At 38.2% G+C, this 14,976-nt stretch overlaps 1 protein-coding gene across 4 annotated transcripts in view; it reads left to right on the top strand.

The window, feature by feature from the left end:
• Window positions 1-14,976, top strand: part of PPP3CA (protein phosphatase 3 catalytic subunit alpha) — a 177,291-nt gene that overhangs the window by 128,554 nt on the left and 33,761 nt on the right. For all 4 annotated transcript variants that reach the window (XM_042049466.1, XM_042049467.1, XM_042049465.1 and 1 more), the window contains exons 4-6: window positions 6,027-6,138; window positions 7,364-7,509; window positions 9,450-9,589. In XM_042049466.1, coding sequence (XP_041905400.1) covers window positions 6,027-6,138; window positions 7,364-7,509; window positions 9,450-9,589 — 398 coding nt within the window. The remainder of the gene's footprint in view (window positions 1-6,026; window positions 6,139-7,363; window positions 7,510-9,449; window positions 9,590-14,976) is intronic.

Below are 14,976 nucleotides of genomic sequence, written 5' to 3'. Positions count from 1 at the left end.
TCTGGATGAAAGGTACTACATAATGCCAGCTATTATCATTAAGAACAGAGAAAGAAATTGCATAAGGTAGGTGGAAGGCATTTGATAATTCAGAGGGGAAAAGACAAAAGTATTTGTATAAGGCACTCAGCAGAAATGTCAGTCCTTGCCCTATGGAGCTTTTGATCCAAGGGCTCAATTCTTCGTGTGCATGCTCCATTTTTACTGGTTAGCTTCACCGCTTGAAGGGGGTGCGTGTTTTGTGTCTCTTCTATTAGTTCTAAGCAACAAGTCAAAGGATGAGAGACTGATAGAGAGCTTAGAACAGGCAAAATTTAAAAATGTCTAATTGTAGGTAGAATGAGATGAGGTTTCTTGCCACAGACGGAGTCTTTATTCCGTATCTGTGTTCTCTTTTCCATTTGACCTTTTGGCAGAGCCTTGGCATTTATTCACTTAAAATAACAAATTTCTGCAATTTAATATGGTGCATTTGTTTCCTTGGCTATATAACTGATAACATTTCCCTCTTGTGCTTGTGCACTGTTCCAGGGGTTTGACTCCAGAGGAGAAGAAACCCTTTGGTTTTCACTTTCAAACAAGTTTTATGGTCATGGAGAGTAGAAACCCAAATGATCAAAACAGAGGGCTATTTTTATATCTAAAGAATAGTTAGAGCATAAGTGGTTCTGCAGCAATAGGTTGTAAGGGAGAATGACTAATCTCTTTACCTGAGTCTGAAAACACTTTTTTGAAAGGCAGACAAATGCTGTGCAGTGTAGGGAGGAGTGTACATGTAGACTGTATTTTCATCACAGTCTTAGAAAAATTACAGAGTAAATACCAACTATAATGCATTAATAATAATAATATGTAAACCAACTGTTGGAATTATTTTCTTGCTCAATCCCATATAACAGCATACTGGCTTATATGTCAGTTGACCATCATAAGGTATATAGTGATCATTTTTGACAGAGGAAAGAGTTAAAATACGGAGAATTAAACCAATGTTCAAAACTAACAAAACTGGAGTTACGTTTTAAGATTCAAAACATGCATATGCTTCCCTTCCTGAATGCAAAGACTGAAATTGCAGATGGTGAAACTTTTTATGGTATTTCCAGCAAGAACAAAATGAGATATTTGGAGTGAGTCTGGAATTTGACTGCTGGACCTTGCACCAATTAAAAAAGCATCGGGCAGTCGAGATGCTTCTTAACTCAGGGAACTGTTGGAAATTACTTGGTCTCTTTAATGAAAACAATTATATATAAATATATTAATGTTAGTAAACTGTGGGGGAAGTTAGTGCTGGTGAAGTTGAGTGTTCATTATCTCTCAAGTCTCTGTGAAGATTTGAGGACTTCATCGGAAGAATAAACACCTTTCTGCATCCTCTATTACTGTAGTATGTTAATGTTTTCCAGTAAACAGCTTGATTTAAAATAGGTTGGGCTTGTCAGGAATAGTTCACCAGTGAAGTCAATAGTTTTTTCAGTTCTTTTTAAGCAAAGAAAATCCTAGGACTTTAATTATCCTGAATTTCCTTGCCCTTTTCTTTTATAGACCAGTAGCAAATATCTTGCTTCATAGCAACAATTTGTGTCTTGTGAGAACTTTTTTTGTATGGCAGTGCTCCTCAGAGCTGTGAATATTCAGTAACTCAGCAAATTCAGATTTTTTTAATATATATTAGATTCCCAGACTGGCACATCTGTTTGTGTCAGGGCTGTCCTTGCAGCTTGACTGGTCCTGTGCCAGCTGTTCCCAGTGTGAGTCCCCAGCATGCCAAGAGTCCCTTTTGGCTGCAGGGGGAGAAGATGTGATGGCACCATTTCCCCTGCACTGGTGCCATCTCTGTGTGGGACCCATCTTCTCAGAGAACAGCTGTGGCCAAGACACAAAGTCCAAAAAGGAGAGGTAGGAGCCACCACTTAGAAAGTACTAGCTGTAAGAATTAGAGTAACATTTAAGAAAAAGAATTTCCTAGTCACTTCTTGGTTGAAAAAGAGGTACTTCTTTTTGGATATTTTTTTATCTTTTCAGATATTCTTTTTAAAGACTGAAATGGGAGTAATGTGGTCTAAACATCAGCGAACAGTATATTGCGATTTTGCTCGTAGTTGTAGTGAAAACAATATAACTTTTTCATTATTTGCAGTAGTGTTCAGAATTTTCTTTGTCTGTGCTCAAGGGATAGTAGTTCAGAAATGGCAGTAAGTTGCATCTTGTGTGAGTATTCTGGTTACAGCTGCAATGTATCTTTATTTGTCTCTGAAACCATGTCATAATAGTCATCCCAGTAGCGTGAATGCAGCTATGTGTGTTAAAAGGTACATGGTTTCCATTGGGATAGTTACTCCATTTTAGGAAGCTGTATCTGTATTAGATACTGTGATGGTATCATTATTTCAGTGCACTTAAAAGTAATGCAATTTAGGTGAGGTGTGTGTGTGTTAGAGAGTGCAGGATCTATGCCAGTTCCACAGGTCACAGAGCATAAGTGGGGACCTTAGCAATGTGTGGCTCAAATTATCCTTTCAAGTATGAATTACCTCACACTTACTCACACTTTATTTCATCTGCTGGAGGAGTGCCTAGTGCTGTCCGTCATTTGGAGGGGGAGTTCATCTTTTGTGGCCCCTGTAAAGCCACACAACTGCATCTCTCTGTTCCTGGCACTACTTGTGCCAGAGCACCCAGAAGTGAGCACTGTGTTGCAGGTGGTGCTGTGGTAGCACTCGAGTGGCCATGGTGATAATTGTTCAAGGCTCCTTGTGTTAATCACATGATTTTCGATGCACAGAAGAACTGTGGGACCTTTGGTTTTCCTTTTCAGGATGGGCTAAGATGCAGAATGGTGCAAATGCTAAAATTCAGCATGCCAACAGAGTTAAATCCCAAGTCTGTTTTGAAAATGTGGGCCTTAGGCTTACACAGTGCTTGATTGCACAGACCTTTTCTTTCTTGAAGCTGAGGCTGCCAGAACCTCAGCAGGAGGTTGACTCAGCTTGACTATGGGAGCTGGGAGGTGGACAGATTACCTCTTTGTTACAAACTTCACATATCTGCTGTTTCAACAGCTGGAAGGCACTCACCAAGTGAGCAGGGTTTTGAGAGCCCTCAGTTAAGGGCTGTAACTTTTTTCTATAAATAGTTTTTTTGATAGGATGAAATGAAACAGGCAAAAAATACCTTACAGATGTCTAGATCGCAAGGTCCCCACTGAACATTTTGCATAGAGTTACAGCAGAGCTGGTGTTTAGTATGTTCTTAATGAAAAAGTTGAAGGAAAAAAGGTATTTTAAAATTTTATGACTGGGAAGCAGTATTATGAAATACTTAAAGACTGCAAGCTCAGGTTTTCAACAAGGCAAATTTATCATAAATCTTTTGACTTTGGTAAGAATTATGATATGCAAAGTACAGGCAGGAAAAAATCAAAACCAGAATGTTTGCTCATGTTTGGACACAAGGGTTTTTTGTATGTAAATGACTGTAAGTTGAAAAGCCATGAAAATCACTGCCCTCATATTTGCTGTTTAGTTTGCCTTGGAAAAATAAATCTGCTAATTAGTTCTTATTTGCTATTACAACTTTACTTCACTGGACTACTGAAAAGAAAAGGGAGAGAATTAAAGTAATCATCTAAACAAAATAAACCTTTGATATAGTACTACTGAAATCAACACAAAATGTGAATTGGTGGGCTTATGTTGCTTGAATAATGGCAGAGAAATGCAACTTTCTGGACTGTACTGATTCTCTGTTATCTTCTGTCTGCATTTAATGAGTACTTCAGAGGAAGCATAGAAAAAAAGAAAAAAATAAACCTGTGATAAGCAAACGTAGGGACATCAATGAAAGCAGGTACCTAATGTCAAAAAGATAAAAATTCCATCTTTCCTTATTTTCCCTGCTTTGCAGATCTGGATAATATTTTAAGTTGCAGAGTGCTTGTTTTAATCTTGCCAAAGCTTTAGGAAAATGAAAAACTTAGTTACGAGGGCAATGTAAACCACCTTTTTTTTTTTTTTTTTTTTTTTATGTCATTTCATGTAATCAACAATTGTTCTTTTCCAAAGGTGTTTTGGCAGGATTAGAAGCTCTAAGGTAACTTGGATATGACTTTAAAAGCTGGAGCTTTTCTTGCATGGATGTGGGTGTCACTTTAAACTTCTTGTCTCACAACATTTGCATCAAATTTTTTGCATTAGTAAGTTTAAAGAAGTGGAAGGTTCTGGAAATTCTTGGGGGAATGAAGGAGTCATCATCAAAGAGACTGAGAACTGCTCTGATGGTGTGGACAAGAGCAGGTTTCTTGCCCCATTGGAGTGAAACCCTCAAACTCAAGTCTGCTGGAGGTTACACAGAGAGGGAAGACTTTCCCCAGGCACACCCTTTGTTTTGGGCCACAACACATGATTCCTGTGACCTAACACCACAATTCCATGCTGGATTATTTTAGCATGATTTCCCTGGCATTCTGACATCTCTTCTCGCTTTGTGCAGTGGCAGTAGCGCCAGGGAGGCGGAAGAATTGGCATGAGCTGGGAGGCCTTCTGTGTGTTTCTAAGGGGGAGAATTAGTTTTGCCATTCCTGGAGTATATTGCCTGTGGTTTTGGTGTTTTCCTCTGGCTCTAGAACCTCTGAGTAGACGAACAGAAATGACAGATAAAGAACAGACAGAGCATTCAGATGTTTACATGTAATAAATTCAAGACAATGAGTAGTAGTATAAAACCCCTGCTGCTGTGTGATTATCTATGGATAGTGTGATCACAAACATTAAAATGTTGAATCCCTTCTTTTCCTTTTTTCTTATAAGTTGACTGTGTAGCGAACACGGGAGCTGAATCTACATGTTGAGATGATTAAAGTTATTATTCAACTGTTTTTCAAGACACTTTGAATTGTAGAAGGGAATTCACACTATAATGTAAAGGCATTACATTGGTAACAATGCTGATGTTGTTCTAATCTGAAACCATAGAGTACATTCTGAATTTCCAATCTATTGATTATTAAGTTAAATAAAATGGTAGTTTTTTTTCCAGTGGAACAGAGGGGAGTGTTAGGAAGTAGTTGTAAATGAAAGTGGGGTCTTTTTTGACACTTTTTATTTCTTGTGCAGCGTTTCTGCAGTTCATGGACATATAAGCAAGGAAAGGTTGAAGCAAAAACCGTTCCGACAGTTTTCTAGCTCCTGTTTTTGAGAGGACATTGTGGTCTGTACAGTGTCCTTGCAGGCAGTGGGCTCATCTCATGGGATGAGTGGGTTTTATTTCCATCAACTTTCTTGGAACTGTTCGTTTGTTTTCAAAACAAGTATTTTAATTGTGTGGTTTAGAGAGGTCTGAGCAGAGTTTAGCCTCTCCAAATCTTCTTTTTTATCTTTAAAAGCATGTCTAGAAGAAATGTAATCTCAAATAGAAATCTTTAGGAAAGAGAACAGGCATTATAAAAGCTTTGTAATAACTTCTTTTAATGCAAGAGCTTTGTGGATCTTTTTACCCCAGTTGTATGTAGAGAACAATGTTAAGTGAAAAAGGAACAAGCTTTCATGTAAAAAATGTGTAATTCTGAAGGCTGAGGTATTTCCTGAAGTGTGAGTTAAATTGTTCTGAGGCAAATTTTCCTTAAGCCAGGAAACGCAGGTCTTCCGGTGAAATTGTTTCCATGGAAGGTTTCTGCCTGACCTTCCAGGTGGAGAGTGTATACTTCATTCTAGAGATGCACAGCAATTGCTGTGTGAGAGCTGGGGCCGCTGAAGGCAGCGCACAGCTGACCAGGGAGGTGCCACTCAGCAAAAAGTGTAAAACTCTATCAGAATATACCCACACAAGTTTTAGCCAGTCCACGCTGAAGTGCAGAGAAGTGTTTGAATGTACTGTGGAGAATGAAGTTAATCAGTTGAAAATAAATGCTTTACACAGATTACTTTTACTTTTTCTGCTAGTTTTTTGTGATAGAGGGGAATGTAAATTGATGTGTAATGTCACTAATTATGAATTCTATTTTTCTTTCTTGTTCTCATTCACAGTGTGTGCTGTACTTGTGGGCCTTGAAAATCCTTTACCCCAAAACACTGTTTTTACTTCGTGGGAACCATGAATGTAGACATTTAACAGAGTATTTCACATTTAAGCAAGAATGTAAGTCTGCCTTATCTTTCTCCTCTCAACTCCTTTTTCACCAACTGAATTTGTTATTTTGCAAGTATTTGATACTGGTTCACTATCAGTAATTTTTCATGTACTTTTCATGTTAACTGCCATTAATTTTAAATTGTAATCCCTGTTCTCAGAGAGGGCAATCACCTTGCAGTGGTGTGGAATGGAAGGGCTTAGACCCACCCACATTTGAGCTTGCCAGCCTGGTTTGGGAGCATCCTGGGGCTGCTGTGGGTCCATCTGGGCATGGATGCCTTGGTAAACATGTACTGCTGCTGATGCTTTTTGCAGCAGCTGAGGGTTTGCTGCCCCACGCAGCAGCTTGGCAGGCAAAACCTGCTGTCATGCCAGCTCTGGCGGCTGTGAGAGGTTCCTGACTGCTGGTTAAGGAGGTGGCATCTCACAGGGCCTCATCTCATGCAGCAGGAGAAAAACGCAAGGAATTTTTATTTTGGTTTTTCTTTTTCCTGTAGGTATAGCATTTTCACATTTATCCAGTGTGTAGGCTTAAACTTTTCAATATGCTCTTTTTATATTAATTCCTTTCTGCATTGCAAGAAAGGATGCAGTGACACATAAAGGCTCATTAGATGTAGACCTTTACCTGCACAATGAAGCTTTTTTTTTTCCTGAGACACTGTAAGATGAAACTACTGCCATAAGTCTATGTTTCCTTTATACACTGGGGATAAAGGAAATGTTAATTGGCTCAAAGGCTTCATGGTTTACTGAGTTTAATATGCATATTGGTAAATTAACATTTCAGCTTCATTGTACCACCTCGTTCATTTCATAATGGCATTTCTGTAGATAATTAATTATAAGGGACTAGGCTAAAGTTCTGACTATTTCATAGAGAGTATACTGAGTGATAATGATGATAATCATTCAGCAGATGTTTTAAGGCTTGCTCTTCAGATTTCATACAGAGCGGAAATGGTAGACTATAATGGTATATTCAGTTGTTTATTTACAGTTTCTTAGAAAAAATATTATAAACTTTTATTAATTTCACCTCAGAATAGGAAGAAGTTTTCCAACAGTGGATAATAAAAATCCTGAAGATATTTTTGTACGAAGTAAAAGTTTGGGTACAGTCCTCAATACCAGATAAAGTAGTGAGAGAACAAGTTTGAGATATTAAGCATATTCCTTTTTCCTCTTGAATATTGATGGCACTTTCGGTTACCATCTTAATCTTTAAAAGGTAAAATCAAGTATTCAGAACGTGTATATGATGCCTGCATGGATGCCTTTGACTGCCTTCCCTTGGCTGCTCTGATGAACCAACAATTCCTGTGTGTACATGGTGGCTTGTCTCCGGAGATCAACACCTTAGATGACATCAGAAAAGTAAGTCGTTGAGGTATTACCTATTAGCACAATGTAAGCACACCATCTGATGACTCCTTGTGCCTTGTTAAGCATTCTGTGCTTTCTTGGAGAAGATATGAAAATAGCTCTAGAAAAACCTCACAATACTTAGAAGATGTAACAGAAAGGGATCCTATGATTGCAGTGAATGTAGTCGGCATTTTTTTTAAATAGTCAAGGCTTCGTTCTCAATAGGTCCTGACGTATTTTAATAGTTTTGCACTTGAGTGCCTTGCAGATTGTCTAAGTGAGGCTTAGTAAGTTCATGCTTGTTGTATGCCTATGTTCTGAGAAGTTTCTCAGAAATCTCATGAAAGTTCAGAGAACAATGTCAAACACAGCTTCTTCACATAAATCCAGTGTTGTTGCATGTTATCAAGGATTAATTTTTTATTCACGTGTTTTGTAGAAGAGATCTCAGTTGATACTTCTAAAAAGAGATATTTAAACCATTCATTCTTAGTGTTCCCAGCAGAAAAAAAAATAGCTTATTTCTTGTTTGCTGTTTGAGACTTGCAAACATGGATATATATTTCTGAGCTTTCAAGTTAGTAAAAGGTAATTTATATTCTGAGGTTAATTTGTAGTCTACTAAGAAATTAGTATAGTTTAAAAAAACCCAAGTTGAGCCACTAATTGTTTCAAAGCAATTAGCTTAAGATATTAACTGCACTTTAAAAAATTACTGAATGCAAAGTTTTGTTTCTGAGGTAAAGGTTCACTAATCTCAGTAAACAAAAATACTCTGCCTAAAAATTAGCTGGCTCTGCAACAACATAATAGCAGAGTAAAGTTGTTTAGCTCTCAGATTCTAGATTAGGTTCATTAACACCTCCACCTTCCCCGTGCCCAACCCAGCAGGTTTATTTATCTGTGGCAATCAGCAGAAATTGGGTTTGCATATTTATGAACTTTTGTTTAATTTAAATGAATTGTAATTACATAAGCATTAGTTGGAGAGGGCTGAAATAGAAGTGTAAGTATGCTGTGAATATGTCAAGATGAGAATGCAAAGGTAAAATTGTAGAGGTCTCTTACTAAAACTTTCTGAGTGTTGAAAACGTATAAAACCAATATTTTCTGTTTGAATTTTTTTTTTTTTTTTGAGGGGAGAAGGTATCTACTAGCTACTGAATCATCGCTTGATCTTTCTGGTCAAAATAGAGAGTGTTTCAAACTGCAAGCGTTATTCATACATCCATCTTAATAAGGCTGTTCTTATATGAAAGAATTCTTTAGATAGCATATGGTGGTTTTATATTAAAGAGTTTTGCAGGAGAATACTGATTTTTATTATTTTGCTATACTTCATTTTGTTTGCAGCATGATTCTATGTAATTTGAAGCTTTAAATACTCATAGTAAGAACAAAAAGAGGAGTTTTTAGCTGCCAAATTAGAGTTAAGGTTATGGGAGCAACAGGAATGTGATGGCAAGATGCTGTAATGCAGAGATATTGTCTTGATATTTAGATACAATTTTTTGTGAAAATATATATAAATCTAAATGGGATCTTGCTTTGAAATAACTACTTTATTTTCTTGAGGTGCTCCACTTACATAAATTGAATGCTGTAAGGTTTGAAAAATCATGAAATACAGAACTATTATATTCTCCCTTGTCCACTGGAATGCTTGCAAAAACCAGTAGAAAAGGCAAAAAAAGCAAACAAAAATTCACGTAGAATGGGAATCTACTGTATCTCTTAATTTTCAGTTATATCTCTTGCTTCTACCCCCTGTCAGTGTTAGCAAGGAGTGTTTTGCTGTTACTTAAACTCCATTGCTTTAAAGCTGAAGAACAGATTGCTATGGGTGTCGTTTGCCTGCTCATGGATTGAGCTACAGTAATCTTGCTTCAGTGTTTCTGTGATACATAGTTGAAAGAAGTTAGTATTTCTTTGTCTTCTATTTTTCTTAGTTAGATCGATTCAAGGAACCACCTGCATATGGACCTATGTGTGACATCCTGTGGTCAGACCCATTGGAGGACTTTGGAAACGAGAAGACTCAGGAACATTTTACTCACAACACAGTCAGGGGGTGCTCATACTTCTACAGGTGATTATTACTACTTTGAATAGATTTCTGTAGGTGAACTGGTTCTGGTTTTGCAGTGTAAATGTTTGCTTGAACTTTGTGGCACTACTTAGCTAATTAGGCCTTTTTTTTCTGCAAGCTAGCCTTGTTTTCAGATAAATTCATGCTTGCTTTACTTGAAGCTCTTTTGTTAAGCCGCAGTGGAGAAACTCTAAATCACTTAATTTTTTTCACAAAAGCCTGTGTATTTTACTTATTTTTGTTCTTGTAAGTTAGAGAATGAATGTGTCAGTATTAAAAAGGGGTACATAACTGCATTTCTAGTTTGAAAATTAAAACTTAATTTCCAGTGAAAGATGCCTGCATTGAAAACTGATTACCTATTGTTCTGCAGAGTAAATAAAAATGGTGATTTTGCCCACAGGGGTACTTTTTTTTCCTCTCAGTTTGATCAAACTTTTTTCCATGTCTGGGAATAATTCTTCTTAAGAAGTTCAGTATTTGAAGAGCATTTGTTAAATGGGACTTAATAAGAGCTGAAATGCAGACAAATGCCTGTAACATTCTTGCAGAAACATGTATGTACCTTCCTCTGACAGTGTGGGGATTTTAAGGAATTTGGGCTTTTTTTTTTTTTTTTTTTTTTTTATTATGGTAGTTAAGAACAACATATAAGGATGCCAGAGTAGCAAAACAAGCAGGAGAGGAGGTTAAATGGCAAAATGAGCAATGTATTCAGTGAAATATTAATTAAAAAATCCATTTTTGTTCAGGAGAAATGTGAAGATGCTATTGAAATATTAAGAGGTTGTTGAACTTTTTGAAGTGAGGCAGTTCTGCTTCAGCCCATGCTAGTTACACACAAGTCTAAGTTTTCTCAACAAACTCAGCAGAAGGGAAGAATTCAGCTCTTTCACTTGCCTTAGAAAATCTCACCTTGAGCACAGCTGAGTGTAGCTGTTTAGTAACATATCAAAAGTAAATCAATGGCTTCCACAAGTAACCAGGTGACAGAGCTGCTGGAATCAACCTCCTTGTTGGTAATGTTATCAGGAAGGTAACAGATGGTTCGATGTTCAGAAATGAGATATCCTGCTCCTTCCTTGGAGCTGTAGTTGCTGCAGTGTGGGGCCAGCTAAGAACAGAGCAGTTTGCACTGCAGCCTGGGCTGCTGGCACCAGCCTCCGGTGGGGAGGTCTGGCCGCGCTCGGGTCCATGACGTCTGGAAGGTGCTCAGTAGATGTGTTTGGGCTCGTCATGAAAGGGGTGTCAAACTCCTGCAAACAATTGATCAGTGCAGAAATGTGCTATGGCTGAAGGGTAAAATCATGGCTTGTTCTCTCAGCAGCGGTAGCAAATGCTGGACTGTACCTGAGACTCCCAGGCACTGCACACAGGAGGAGTAATAGTGATTTCCCCTCATGGACGGCCTGGCAAACATGGCTTGTGCTTAAATATAGAGCTGCTTATATACTGGAAAAACTTCTAGATTTAGGTTGGGTTTTTTTTTCACAGGTCTGCTTCATACAATTGCCATAAAATTTCCTTAAAATATATATCAGTTTCCTCCACAAAATATATCAGACCTAGTCTGTGTCCCGACTCATGGTCAGAAAAGTGCATGTTTCAGGAGAAGAGAAAGTATTCAGAAGATAGCTAATTATCAGGCCACATGTGAGGGTGTACTAGTTTGAAAACAAACCAGTGGGAGGCACTAAGTCAGAATAACAATTTAATGGAAATTAAAGAAAAGGGGAAAAAAAAAAAAGGTAAAAGAAAACACTGTCAAACTGACAGAGTCAAGGTACAACCTGACACCCTGTTAGGCAGGGTGGTGGTAGCAGTCTGGTAGAATGGTGGCTGCAGTCCTCTGAAGCAGTGATCCTGTAGTAAAACAGTCTGCTCTTCCTCAGGAAGTCCAATGGTGGCTGTGTAGCTCCTGTCCTCTGGAAATCCAGTGGGAAGCCCGTGTCTCTGGTGTTCAGCCTCAGATTATATCCACGATGGGATGCTTGGTTCCTCCCTCTGGGTGGAGCATCTCACAATGGGGTAATGAGTCATGAGGCAAAGTGTTGATTAGGCTCATTAACAGAAGATAGTCCGGAGGGAGTTATCTCTGAGTCAGGCGGCAGGACAATGATGGGCAATTAACAGCAAGATAGTCTGGGGGGAGGAGGCAAGGAAACACTGCCCCACTTGATTTCAACGGCTGATGGGGATGGTAATAGAATACACTGCAACCCAGGACAGAGGGACATATAACTGCTTAATGATTCAGTCAGAAGGCTAGCTTGGAGTCATGTTATCTGAGATTATATAAAGGCAAGCATTCCTTTTAAAAGAAGTGCCTAGTTGCCCTGGAATATGAGTAATTGCTTGTCTAATGATAACACCTGGTAAAAAAAGGTATCCATCAGTGTGGAATGTCTAATTTTCCTTGCCTTTTCTAGTTACTTCCTGAGTAAAGGAACAAATTTCCCTAAACAGGCATCTCAGCTTGTAAAGGAAGGACTGAATTACGCAGTCCTCCTTCAAGAATGCCTGTTAATAGAATGATAGTGTTTATTCTTCACTGAATAAAATTTCTTAAGTTTCTTCAGTCATTTCCAGAAAGGAAAGTAAAAAGTTAGCAATGAGGATTTTGAATGAAGGTCAGGAAGATTTAGGTTGTGCCTGTGAATCAGCAAAAGGATTTCTAGATGATTAAGATCTCCTAATCAATTTCAGGAAATATCTGTAATAAATAACTTTTATTTATCAGAGGTGTTCATTATAATGACAAGTTGCAAGTTACTTTGCTCTGACCTAAAGTTATTTCCTAATACAAAAATGCTATGAGGAAAATAACAGTAATGTGGCTTTCTAACTGTGCATGCAACAGGTTAACAGGACCTTCTATCTCAGTAGTGCATGAAATCCTCTGCATTCAGCCAAAAACCATTTGTGAAGTGTTGGGCCACTTGTATGAGAAAGTATAAAGACTGTAGCTTACAGTAGTCTGACAAGCTTCTCACTGCATTTCTTACATGATCACTCTCATAGAGCCTATTTAATTTCAAGCTGATCCAGTATTTCTTCAAGAAACTTCCCTTTATGTAAGAGTTCTTGAAACTGCTATGGCTAGCACTGGAAAGTGTTAGATCTTGAAACCATAGGCGTAACTTGTCATTTAGAGATGTAAAAAATAGCCTGATTTTCAGAAGTGCTCAGAGTCAACACTTAATGCACACTTTTAGCATCTAGCAGCATTTTGCACTGTGGATTGTCAAAATAGCACAATGCCAAAGTGAAAAGGTAACTGTGGAATATAAGGAATTCTTGAAAATATATTAAAGTTTCTGTACCTTAAAGAGAACAAAAAGTGATAGGGATGGGATTTCATTTTTCCTATCTGAAATTTAAAATTGTATGTCCTTTGTAGTTGTGGTCATGTTTGATGCAATTTCGTGAAAAAGTAGAAATTATTATTGGAGGGCTGGTTGTTTAAATTGTTCTTTAATTATGGTTAAAACTTTTCTTTCTTCCATACCCAAAATAATGTTGTGTTCAGAGTAGGTTATAAACAAGAGGGAATTCATTTGTCCCAGAGTGATGTTAGACCCACAGACACACAGTTTTTCAGCTAATACAGCCAGTAAAGATGTTTTCCTGTTTACCAGATTATCTAGTTCTTGCCTTGAATTTTCCTAGCAAACATTTATTTGCACTTAGCAGTTTGTACTGATCCTGCCAGTGACCCTTTGCACTTCTTTCATGAGCTAGTGATACAGTAACTCTCAGGCAGTTTTATAAGAAACGGGTTGAACACCAGGAAGAACTTCACTTCTGGCTGCCCAGAGAGGTGGTGGAGTCACTCTCCCTGGAGGTGTTCATGAAACATTTGCCAGCCTTGGAGAGCAGTGAAATGGTTCGGCCTTACAGATACTCTGGGGTAGAATATTAATTTTAGCCCACAAGCACATGATTTCAGTGGTGTACTTGATCTGCAAGTTTGTCAATATGCAAAGACTAAAGAAATGTCTGTGGAAAGCTTTTGCAGGCTGTAATGTGTTTAAGTTCAGGGTGGGAGGCACATTTGTATGAATTTATTTTTAGTAGCAGCATTTTAGACAGATTTTTTTGCCCACTTTTCCACTCTTCCTTCTCCCGGGCCAGAAACTTTTTGCTGCCCTCAAATTATCTGCCCACATATACTGGTAGAATTGCTTGTGTGCTCCATCAGGCCTGGGAATGCATCCAGTTTTAAAAGAATGACTCTGCAAAAAAAGATGCGTTTATTTGTTCTAATCCCATGCAGTTCCCTGTTCCACTTCCCAGTGCAGCTCTGCAGACAGTACAGCTAAGAGCAAGAAGAAGCAGGTGGAAAGGGATGTTCTGAGAGCTGCTTAGGACAGCACAGCAGCAAAAGCATTTGCCTTTGGAAACTCAAGTATGAGACCAATGGACTTTGCAGGAAACCTATTTTATATGTGCATGTAATGTTACAGAAGCTTTTGGACTAAATTTGAATGTTCTCTTTTGAAAAAAATGCTTATGCCTCTCTTTTAATGGCATGATGAGGGATATGAAAAAAATCATGTTAATTCCATCTATTTTTTCCAGTTACTGGTGGAAAAACAATTTGAAAACATTTGCCATTTTGGTTCACGTAAGCAAAGTATTGCTTCTCTTTTAAAACTGCTCAGAAGTAATCAGTGATCATGCAAAAGAGACCTCAGAACTAGTAAATGCATGAGGCAGTTTAATGAAAGAAGGATGCCAAAGTAGGGAATATCACAGTCACATACTCCATGGGGAATAACATCTCTCTAGCTTAGTAGAGAGGTGTTTTGTTTTCCCTCTGAGTCACCACTCCTCCGTGATTCAGCATGACACATGAAGGCAGGGGGCTGGGTCGCTCTGGAAAAGCCTGTTGCGTGGGGGATTTCTGTTTGTTTGTTTTCCCTCTTGGCCAACTGCTTTATTTCTGGCTCATCTGAATTACAGTCCGGGCTCTGCAAAGCAGTGCAAGAAGGAGAGTGTTTCTGGAAGGGTAGTTGTCTGAAAAACTAGTAGAGAATTTGATTGCAAGTCAGTTACTTTAATAAAAAAGATTAGAAAAAAGATTTCCAAGCAGAAGTCATTTCTGTAAAAGTTTGTTTCTGATAACTTTTGCCATAATCTCTGTTTTGTTGGCTCTTTGTAGGACTTCTTGTTTTCACCTGTTTTTTAGGACATGTATTTTTGTGTTGAGGAAGATTGTTTAATATAAAGCAAACAGATACTAAGGAAATGCTGGATAGCATATGTAAGAGCTGCAAATACTGGAAACTTGCTTCTCCCCAGCCCCTGCTTCAACAAGAAGCTCAAGAAAAATGCCTGCAAGTTGCTTTGCCTTTTTCAAAATAAAATATCCAGGTAGACTGCTC

Source organism: Corvus kubaryi, unplaced genomic scaffold, assembly GCF_017639235.1.
Source record: "Corvus kubaryi isolate FWS band 111438036 unplaced genomic scaffold, C.kubaryi_AGA036_p1.0 71, whole genome shotgun sequence".
Classification (NCBI taxonomy): domain Eukaryota; kingdom Metazoa; phylum Chordata; class Aves; order Passeriformes; family Corvidae; genus Corvus; species Corvus kubaryi.
Note: the sequence above shows the minus strand (reverse complement) of the source record. Positions and strands in the feature narration are given on the sequence as shown.